At 29.0% G+C, this 11219-nt stretch overlaps 2 protein-coding genes across 2 annotated transcripts in view; one reads left to right on the forward strand and one right to left on the reverse strand.

Annotated features, from left to right (window-relative positions):
* Positions 1-11219, forward strand: part of LOC117177087 (locomotion-related protein Hikaru genki) — a 530094-nt gene that overhangs the window by 257011 nt on the left and 261864 nt on the right. The gene's annotated exons all lie outside the window — the stretch shown is intronic.
* The window catches only part of LOC117177092 (carbonic anhydrase 1-like), a 30591-nt gene continuing 29275 nt past the window's right edge, over positions 9904-11219 (reverse strand). Inside the window, exons 5-6 of the mRNA XM_033367582.1 lie at positions 10246-10467; positions 9904-10152 (exon numbers count right to left, since the gene is read on the reverse strand). Of these exons, the coding sequence (XP_033223473.1) occupies positions 10033-10152; positions 10246-10467 (342 nt within the window). The 3' untranslated portion in view covers positions 9904-10032. The remainder of the gene's footprint in view (positions 10153-10245; positions 10468-11219) is intronic.

Raw genomic sequence — 11219 nt, forward strand, 5'->3', positions numbered from 1 at the left:
TGTTCTTAGGGTCCACGAGGCTTTTGCTGGATCGTCGTATTGATTCCTTTACAGACTGTAACCACCTATCTCACGGTTGTGAGACGTGGTTGTGGCTGAAATCCTGCGGTTGTGATTACAGCCACTATCATTTTGTGAAAAAATTATTGATAAATATTTTAAAAATTATTATGCAAACAAAGAATTAATTTTTTTATTGCTCACACTTACATTCTTTTAATATATTTTTACATAAAACCCCCATATCCATACTATCTCCCTTCCACCGTCTGCAGCCAGATTTTTATTAGAGGCGCTCGCATTTGCTTATACTTTTAGTCAAGGGAGTGGAAAACTACAGAAAGCCATTCCCGAGGGCAGCCAGTTACCGAAATTTATCCGTGTTGCACTTCATCAGCATTCATCCACTTCATTGGATGTTTGTTTGCCGGCTGTAGAGGTCTAACATTCGACACATCCCCCCCCCCCTCCAACTTTATTTTCCTAAATCCATTTAGCTGAAAGAAAAAGTACGAATATAAAATAGTAGTTTAATTATGGATAGATGTTTGTTTGACCAGGGAAATAAATTAATAGTTTTAGATGTCAATTTTGTTTGTTTGCTTGGTCTAGATCAATATTATAAAAATATTGATTAATTTAAGATTGTGAAATATGCTCTCTAGCTCCGCTGGAATATGAGCATCAGAGCATCAGACCGGAAATCTGAAGGATCTGGGCTCACATCCCAGAGGAGCTAAAGAGCATTTTTTTCACAATCTTAAGATTAATCAATGTTTTAATAATATTGATCTAGACCAAGTAGACAAACAAAACTGACATCTAAAACTATAAAATAGTAGTATTAAATAAATGATTAAACTCATTTTCGTATATTTTTAAAATTATCAGATATTCTTACTAGGTCATGGGAAATAGAGCCACCAAACGTAGGTTCGAACCAAGTCACAGATTCCGAGCAAGGCGGATAGTCCAGAGAGCCTTGGTAAAATAGATATTGTGAACTTCCTTTATCTGCAAAACTTGCTAAGTGAATTGGGTGTAACTCACCTGTTGTATTTATGGATTTCACATCATTTATGACTTTTTCCAGGTCCTTTAACCAAGGATCAAATTCCAAAAACTGCTATTTCAGGTATAGATGAATAATATAGAATTTTTCCTAAAGACAAATTACATTTTTCTTTCTCTTCTTAATTTTTCTAGGACATGCATTTTTAACAGAATTTTAAGGGGTTTAATTTTTTTTGAATATTTGTGTTACATCCAAGGAATTTTCAAGAGCTTTAAAAAGCTTTAAGAGATTTTAAATAATTGAAAATAGTTTAGACCGTTATTGTAACAATTTGTTTCGACACTAATTTGGAATTTAACCTGAATTCTTATTAATTCATTATAAAATATCATCAATTCATGGGCATTATTTCAAATTTCATTACATTTTTTGAAACTTATTTCAAACTTACTAAATTCAATGAATTTTCGCAATTTTTTGAATTTTTACGTCAGCATTGAATTCCTCTCACTTTCCTTTAATTTCTTTGAATCCACTCCAACCTTATTCAAATCAACGGATTTTGCTTTTTTACACATTTGAATTCTTTTGAATTCAGTTTGCATTGTTTTTAAGTCTTAAATATTCATCGAATATTTGAGAAATAAAATATTAATATTTTATCATTTCACGAATTAAATAGTAAAAAATTACAAATTTATTATACCTGAGAATGTTACAAACCAGGAAGGTACTCCAGGTTTCCCTCGCCGATTTAATTCTCTCTGAGATATGCTGTCGTACTCGGAAAAAAAGTGACATGTATTTTTTTTATCTGCGGAAAAGCATATTTTGAAAGTTGTCCTGAACATTTTTAAATTCACAGAAAAATTTTTTTTTAAATTATATACAAAATTGCACAATAACTATGAAACCGAGCATAAAAAACCAAAGAAAATACGTGTTGCACACAGAAAAGAAGATGAAGGTATTTACGTATTTAAAAAAAAGAGGACTGAAGGGGGTAACTACCCCTAAATTGTTTCACATTAATAACCTTTATAATTAAATCTTGCGCGCATTATTTTCAAAGTTTGTTTTATTTTAAGCTTTGCGATCTATTGTGAATGAATCACGTTTTTTTTTCCGCCGGACAAAATTCATCACAGAATATACAATGATAGAATAGCTGACAAAGAATATTGAATCTTTCCTCTTGTTACTGTTGGAATCATTTTAAAATTTAATTAAATTACATATTATCATATCATGTTTACTTAATATTTGTGCTGATAGGATTCATTATTTGTTTTCAGCTATTCTATTATTGTACAAATATACATTCTGTGATAAATTGAATCTTGCAACAAAACAAAGGGGTTTTTTGCAATGTAAATTTTTTACTTATTTTAACAATGACAACAGGCAAAAATCAACCTTTAGATGTATTTGGGTTTAGAGTTTAGAAAAATTATGTTCGTCACTTTTCCTATTTAGTCATTTTAATGAATTGCGATATCAATTAATATATATCAGGAATAATATTATTAAGCTTCAGTCTTTGGTGCATAATCAATTAATCTCGCTAAGATATACCAATATTATTAAATATTCATGGTACAAAATCAAATTTATATTGCAGAAAAACCAGGTAAATTCGCAAATCCGATAGACTTTAGCTTTAGTGATGAAGTTTGAAGAATAAATCTTCGATATACTGTCTAGAAATCAAGAATTGTAAATTTGACCTAAAGGTATAATTTGTCTGTACAGTATGTATACTGTTTAAGGATTTTAATTATTTTTTTAAAATAAAAATTGTTCAGGGTTATTTACTCTCTTTAATACTCTATTTCTCTTAAAAATATATAAATATCTTCATGCTCTTTGTAGTGTGCAAAACGTATTTTCTTTGGTATTTTTTGATTGATTTTAGACTTATTTTGCAATTTTATACATACTTGGGGGGTGTTTTACCCCCACGTAATTGTATTACTCATGATGAATCGACTCTATTTTACTTCCTTCATTATAAATCTATTTTCCCAAAAGGCTTTGCGTGTGGAATGTATATATTATCATGGACACAGAGTTAAAAGTGTTGAGGGGCAGCTACTTCCATTCATTTAAAACAAATTTTTTTTGGCGAAACACGTCAAATTTATTTTTGTCTGAAATGCAAAATGAATGCTTTCTAAATGTTATCCTGTGAATTGAACAATGTTCAGCACAAATTTAAAAATATGCAGGGGTAATTTACCCCCTTTATTTTTGTTGTTGCGAAAATTACGATGTTCATCTTCAATCACGAGAAAACTTTTCCCTTTAAAGTCTTTTTCCGCAGATACTTACTAGCTTACTTAGATAACTTACTTTTTTGAGTACTACGACATATATAAGGCAGAATCAAAACGGCGAGGAACACCTGGAATACCTTTCTTTTAAGTGAGAATATTTACTAATTTTTTTGTAATTTTTGTTATTACACAGTTAGTAGCCTACTTACACAGTTCACGATATTGCAATCTCATAGTGTCAAAAAGTTCAAAAATGCAACAATAGATCCTTTTTTTAAATAAACTTCTCAATTTTTTTAAATTCAAGTAGTAAAATTACCCTAGTATAGTTAGCAAAATTTAACTAATTTAAATTGAGAGAGTGTAATACATTTTTGAAAGACTTACCGGTTTTGGTTCCCAACGGAAAATGATTTTTTCCAATACGTAATTCTCATGAAAAGGTCCACCAGTAAGCCTTGGATTTGTTCCAGACCAATCACCAGTTAATTCCACTGTATTATAAAAAATGTAAAATAAATTATAAAATAAACTACAGCAGAATTAAATTAATGATTCAAAATTATTAATATTCAATACCAGTGTGACCAGTATTCTTAATAATGGTTTTCGTTGGCAGTTCATGAAAGTCTGTAAATTTCATATTTTCCTCAATAGTTGGAAAATTACTAATCTTGGAGTGTTGATCCTCTTCTACGGGATTTGAAATTGGCCTTTACATTCTTTATAGTGTGTGCCCCAGTTTTTAGCATCTTTAAAAGTAAATGTGCCTGGAAGAAGTGGACAAAGAAAGCTTTTTATTAGGAAATAATTATCTTAATTATTATTTTTGTTATTTAAATAATTTTTAAAAAATATTGCTTTTACATTGTTTAACAAAATATAATATTTATTTGCAGAATGGTAGGTACATTTCGGAACGCTCCTTATTCTAAAATAATATAAAAAAGTATATTACAACTTTGTATTAAATATAAATTTTAATTCTTACTTTTTTCATGGTTCTCTTGAAAATCCAGTGGTGTGATGAATAAGTTGTGAAGTTTATAAATCAGATTGCAGTGTCTCGAAGAATGAATTCGCTCTTGAAAAGAAAACTATGTGTATAGGCACTCCTATATTTCTCAGCTCGTCTTGTCATAGGTAATTAAGCACGTGATTGGGTCGTGAATTTATTTTTGTAAACATTTCTTTAGTTCGTCGCATTTAAAATTTAGTGATGACATAAATGAAACACACCAGATTCTTGGGTAAATTGACTTTAATCCTCACACCCCTCATAAAAGACTCTTCTTACTTTGTTCTTTTTTCAAAGAAAAACAACTGTTTCTAAGGCTTAAACAAATCTCGGATTAAAAGCTAAATATAGGTTCTTTAAACTTAGCAAAATTTGAATTGGAGATTTTAAAAATATAACTATTTAAAATTGAATTATATTTGACTGTGAAAAATTTAATGAAAAAAATATTCTATTTTTATGCTAAAGGTTTTAAATGTTTGTTTCTTGAAAACATGCCTCTATTCGACATGAATCATTTCCAAGGCATCAGCAAATGAAATGTTCTAATGGCGTGTGTCTCTGAATCACTCTGCTGTATTTGCTCATAATTTTCATGTTTTCTCTAGGATTCTAATTCAAATGTTTTTAGTTATTCCAGAATTATAAAATTTGTACATCCCATAGGGTAACTCCATGAATGATCTCCTGAAACCGATTGCGGTCAAATTTTAGAAACAAATTTTAACTGGTCTGTAATTAAATCTTATATTTCTAGTTTCGATTCTTGTATTTTACGAATAATAAATTATTTTTATCGATTTAGAAGAAATGATTGAAAAAATGTGGACGTGCAAAAATGGCGATAGCATGTCATTTTTCAAATAAATTAGACACTAAAGTTACTTGTTTGAAATGAATAAGATAGCAACAGTGCGATCAGGGATGATTTAAATGTATTATCCATAATGATATTTTAGAGTTACAGTTGAAATAGGAGAGGAAAAATGTGTTTGGAGTGACCTGTCAAACTGTGTCATCGTAAACTTTGATCATTTATTATAAGCCAAGTACACTACCGAAAATTGTAAAAATTGTTTAGAAATAAGGACTGGTACCAACCTTTTGCAGGGTGTTTAGTAAAATTGCTCATCAAAATTTTTTTTCAAGATATTCATCTTCGAAAACCTGAAAATTAGAAAAAACACCACTTCTTTCAAACAAATTTGTTCGCCTGTTCATCCTACCTTCTTCCAGAAATATCCACCGCAAAAGTGCATGTATAAGCGCCAAAGTTTGGACTACCAAAAGAACGCTAGTGACAAAATTTGTTCTCTCTAAAGTTATAGTACGCCATATCCCTGAACTGTCCAACTGAGAAAATGAGGTTGAAAGTTTATCAATAATATACTCTACAAAAACGTTATAAAGTGTCGAAATAAGTTTAACGTTCAAAAATAATGCATGATCAAGAACATATTAAGGGTCATTCACAAAATACGTGATACGTTAAGGGATGGGTGGGGGTCTGCCGAAGTATCATTCTCCATGCTAAGCTTAGGTTATTCATATAAAATATGCACTGTGAAGTTGGTATTTTTCACTAATAGCAATGCAAAAAAAAACATGGCGTAATATAATTTTTATTTAATCTAACGTCACTATTGTAGTTAATAATTGTAACAGATGATGAAATGAATTTCAGGGAAAAATGTATTAAAAAACAAATTTTAACCCTTACCGACCCTAAAAATCACTTTTCTAACGTCTTAATAGGGTACGAAACGTTTTCTTTTGTAAGACCATCGCGCATGCGTTTACTGTTTCTGGTTTGTTGTTTTCAATTTGAAAGAAACTCTATTATTCTGTAAAATAATAAACTTAAAATTTAACGAAATAAAATAAATTAACTTAAATAAAACTAAAACGAAACTGCGTTATATATATTAGGAATATTATAATTGTTCTCAGTATTTAATTATTGTAGCTTTCAAAGACCAAAATCTTGAATATTGTTTCATCTTTTAGGTTTTAAGTTGAAATTTTTCAACCTGAAGTCTTTTACTAGTCTTTCTTCGTACTTTGTTAATGAAAAATAACTATTTTAATGTTTAGACAATTCCATAATGAAAGTGTTTGAAGTTGAATCATTTTCATTTTTGGATTAAATAATTTCAATTATGGACGTTTCAAATTCAATAATGTGTAATTTATTAACTATAAATGAAAATTCTATACAAATTAAAAATTAGTTAATAAATATTTAAAAAATATAACTACTTTAGGTACTTTCTTTTATTAAATTATCCCATGGGTTAACCATTGTGATTAAATTAAGGTCCTTACCCATTTCTTAATTTTCCTAATTTTTTTATAATCCTTTAGAGTACTCTAACAGATTTCAAGCCGTTTTTAAAAGATGTTAATAATTTGAAGGTATTCCAAAAGATTTTGAAGATTTTATTTTTTTTTACACTCTATGGAATTTTTAAGAGCTTTTAATTGTTTCATGGGATCTCAAAAGATTTCAAATATTTTAGGGTAATTATAAAATTATTTTTCAGGGCCTAGGATAAGAGCATCTGCAGTTGGCACTGGCACTAATCATTGGAACCCCACCTGGGTTTCTTCAAGCAATAGCAGAATGCTATTGCGGATTTGAATTATTTTAACCAAAAAAGGTTAATTTTCTATACAAAAAGTTTAATTTTCAACTCAAAAAGTCCTAAAATGTTGAAAATTGAAAATAACAATTAAAAAGTTGTGAATATTAGGACCCTCTAACAAAGTGTAATTTTACTGCAGTTGATTGTTATTAGACCTTATTAATGCCGTAAATAATAATTTTTTAAATTTCTGTTTTTTTATATTACAATTATTTTTAGCAGGGTTCTTTACGAAAGAGAATACACTAGAACAAAATATTGATGAGAATCAGAATTCAAAATCTATTTATTAGTAAAAATACATTTAAAACAATTTAAGGATTTAAAATTTGTTCTATTTTTTCGAAAATTAATTCCGTAGCTGATCTAATTATTCCAGTGGAATATTTGGTCACTTTATTTGAAAATTCCTATCTTTTGTTGAAAATTATTCTCTTAAAGTTGAAAATTCAACTGTTTTTAACATTTTGTTAAAAATTCTTTTCCTTTGTAGAAAATTCATATTTTTGGTTGAAAATTTAGCTTATTTGTTGGAAATGCGTTTTTTCAATGGTTAAGAATTAATTTTTCGAACCTAAAATTGAACTATTCCATTTCAAAATTCAAGTATTTTGTAAAAAATTTATTTTATTTTTTTTGTTTGAAAATAAACTTTTAAACAGAAAATTTAATTACTTCAGTTTTATTTTTTATTATTATAGTTAAACATTCGTCTCTTTGTTTGAGAATTAGTTTCTTAACTGAAAATTTAACTTACCAATTTTTCTTTAATCTTGTTTGGTTTAAAATTTAACTGTATTCATCAGAATTTATTTTCATGGCTAAAGATTAATTTTAAAAACGAAAAATATGACTAATATAACTTTTTGATCATAACAATTTTCGAAATTTTTCAACCTGAAGTGCCTTCCTAGTCATAATTCGTGCATTTTTCAATAAAACATTAATATTTTTTATGCTTAGATAATCTCATATTGAAATCCTTTCAATCTTTTCCAATCCTTTTTCTTTACAAATTTCACAATATTACTTTAGGGTTTTGAAATCACCAGATTACATTCGTTAGAAAGTTAATGTTCTGGGTGACAAATGATTCTTCACGCATGAGAATAACCTGAAAATGTATCCGTTAAATGTTTGCTCCAAAATTTATCTTTGTCAATTGGAAATTCACAGCTTTTGTTAAAAAGTTAAGAATTTTGTTGAAAAAATCACTTTCTTGGTAGCAAAATAATTTCCTCTGGCCCTTAAACTGGACTTAAACGAGTCTCGTTTCGAAATCTCTTTTTCATTTCATCCATGCGATATGAATTTACGAATTTAATATCATAAATAAATTCATAGTTCAAACTAAAATGCTGTATTTTTTCTAATAGTTGAAATATTATTTTTAGAATTTAAATTCAAAATTTTCGATTTGGAGAATTGAAACTGATGTTGAGAAACATTTTTTTTTCTTCAGAAAATATATTTTTGTGTAAATATTTAGAATTATATAAAAACTGGGGTCTCCAGAGATGCTCGCAAAAATATTTTTAAATCTGAAAGCCTTTAGGAATATTTTAGTTTTTTCTTCCATTTAAGGAAAAAGTCGTAATTTTTAATAAAAATTCCTCATTTTTTTTTAATTATTCTCTACTATTAATGATTTGAAAAAAAATTATTGCTTCTGGAAAGTGGTAGAGTATATTTTTGATGGACGTTGACATGATTCGTGAACAAAGGAAGATAAAATAGATTAGGTGTGTGAATAATTCTACTTTCAACGTATTGAAGAAAAATAACTTTTCATTGCAAAGTCTCGGTGAAGATGACGTACTCTATTTACAAAATTAAAAAAAAGCCTTATATTTGGGAACTGTTAAGTTTTTCAGATACGTGAAAAATTGGCATCCATAATAATGTTAAAATTACGATAATGTGAATTTTTTCCAACATATTTTGATAGAGCGCAAAACGAAAAAGTTTATTAAACGGTTCAAAATCAATTATGATTTTCAGAATCATCGATTCCTAAAATTTTATATTATTTAGTATTAAAACTACCGGGAACAATCAACATTGAAAGAATTTTAATTTCTCATGCTTCGAAGATAAATTTTTTATGATCGGAAGCTTTTAAACATATTTTTCAGTTTAAAAGAAATGAAAGTGATTCTCGTTTAGAGATTTACTAATTTTTCACACTTCAAAGATTTACCTTTTTTATATTAAAGGCTGCTTTTTTGAAAATTTTAAATGATAAATATTGTTTTTAATCAGTGTCTACTTTAGAAGCCTCTAGAATAAAACATATTTAAATTAGAAAAAGCTTTTGTATCATGGTTGATGTTGTGTTTAATTAAATTTCGAAATTTTTCAGTAAATTTTATTGACGTGAATACATGAAACTGAAGTAGGCCGTATGTACAGAATTTTGTGTGTTTTCATTTTAAGGTGACTTAGCCTGTTTGTAAGTTTCACAATATTACCTTCGCACTGTGCCATTTATAAAATTAGGGCTTCTTATTGTTTGAATAGAGTTGAAAATTAATACGTCTTTAAATTTTTCTAATTGGATTCAGGAAGATGACCGGGAAACATTTTTGCAACCCGGAAGAAATCTGGAAAATTACTAGGAATTTTTGTCCTAGAGTTTGAGTTGTCATTCTCAACAAAAATATACTGCTGTCGGGCAGATAAAACTTTCACTTACTGTTTAAATCGGCTACTTAAGAAGATGTTTTTTTGCCTAATTTACTGCGGGTATCACCCCAGATCTAGATGTCATTTTAAAAAATGTTAGATAGGAGAAATCATTAGAAATAATTTATATCTAAATGTGCAATAACGGAAGTATATTCTTAAAATAACTAAAGGAAAAAAATTATTGATCCGAACGTGGACTTTATATTACTTTATCAATAAAACATACATTATTATTAAACATTTGCACACAAAACCCCCATGCCTATATTATCTACCTCCTACCGTCTGCAGCCGGATTTTTATTAGAGATGCTTGTATTTGCTTAGACTTTTAGTCAAGGGAGTGAAAAACTGCAGAAAACCATTCCCGAGCGTAGCCGTTTACTGCCAATTATCCGTTGTGCGTTTCATAGGCTTCCACCCACTTCATTGGACGATTGTTTGCGGGCTGTGGAGGCCTAACATTTGACACGTCTCCCCCCTCCAACTTTACTTTCCTGAATTCATTTAGCTGAAAGAAAAAGTACGAATATAAAATAGTATTGGTAAATAAATTATCAAACTAATCTTTGTATAAATTTCAAATAAATATATATATTCTTACCAGGTTTTTGGAAATAGAGACACCAAACGTAGGTTCGAACCAAGTCACAGATTCCGAACAAGGCGGATAGTCTAGAGAGCCTTGGTAAAATAGATATTGTGAACCTTCCTTTTCTGCAAAACTTGCCAAGGGAATTGGTTTTAATTCAGCTGTTGAATTTATCGATTGCACTTTAGGCATCATTTTTTCCAGGTCCTCGTACCAAGGATCAAATTGCAAAAACTGAAATTTCAAGGACGGGTAAATAATATAGATTTTTTCGTAAAGATTACAGATATATTAGGAAATTTATAAAATGACAGTTTAGGCCCAATAAGGTTTCAGGATTTTTCAAAAGATTCCAATTTATTCTCTAAAATCTCTAAAGGATTTCAATGACTATGAGAGATTTTAAAAGCCTTTAAGGTTTTTTAAAATAAATATTACAGGATTTCTTGCAATTTCACGGGATCTTATAATATTTGAATGGAATCCATAGACTTTATTCACAAAAGTGGGCAAATGTTGTAAGCTTTCTAATATTTTAAGGTATTGCCAAAGATTTCAGATTTCTTAAAAGAGTCAAATTAGTAATTCTGTTAAAAATTACACAGGCCAACAATTCTCAGAACCAGAGACCAGACCTACTATACCCGAAGGTTTTTGCTGCGCTGAATCCGAATCTGACCTCAGAAAAATTCCATCACCCTCAGTTTTCGAGATATTCTAACCTAAAAGGGTCAAAAACCCGTTATTTTGATGTGTTCGAGGCCCCGTAACATCGCGAAAAAATTTTTTTTCACAAACTGACAATGGCATCGTAAAGAACTACTCTTTACCTTCAAAATGCGATGTCTAATTTTTTGATAAGATTTTTCATAGCCGAGATATGACGGATTCAAATATGAAAAATTTCACCCCCAAGCCCGGTAATGATAATGTATACCCGGTATACCCGGTATATAATGTATACCCGGTATGATAATGTATACTAA

The sequence above is a fragment of the Belonocnema kinseyi genome, chromosome 7 (assembly GCF_010883055.1).
Source record: "Belonocnema kinseyi isolate 2016_QV_RU_SX_M_011 chromosome 7, B_treatae_v1, whole genome shotgun sequence".
In the NCBI taxonomy this organism is placed as follows: domain Eukaryota; kingdom Metazoa; phylum Arthropoda; class Insecta; order Hymenoptera; family Cynipidae; genus Belonocnema; species Belonocnema kinseyi.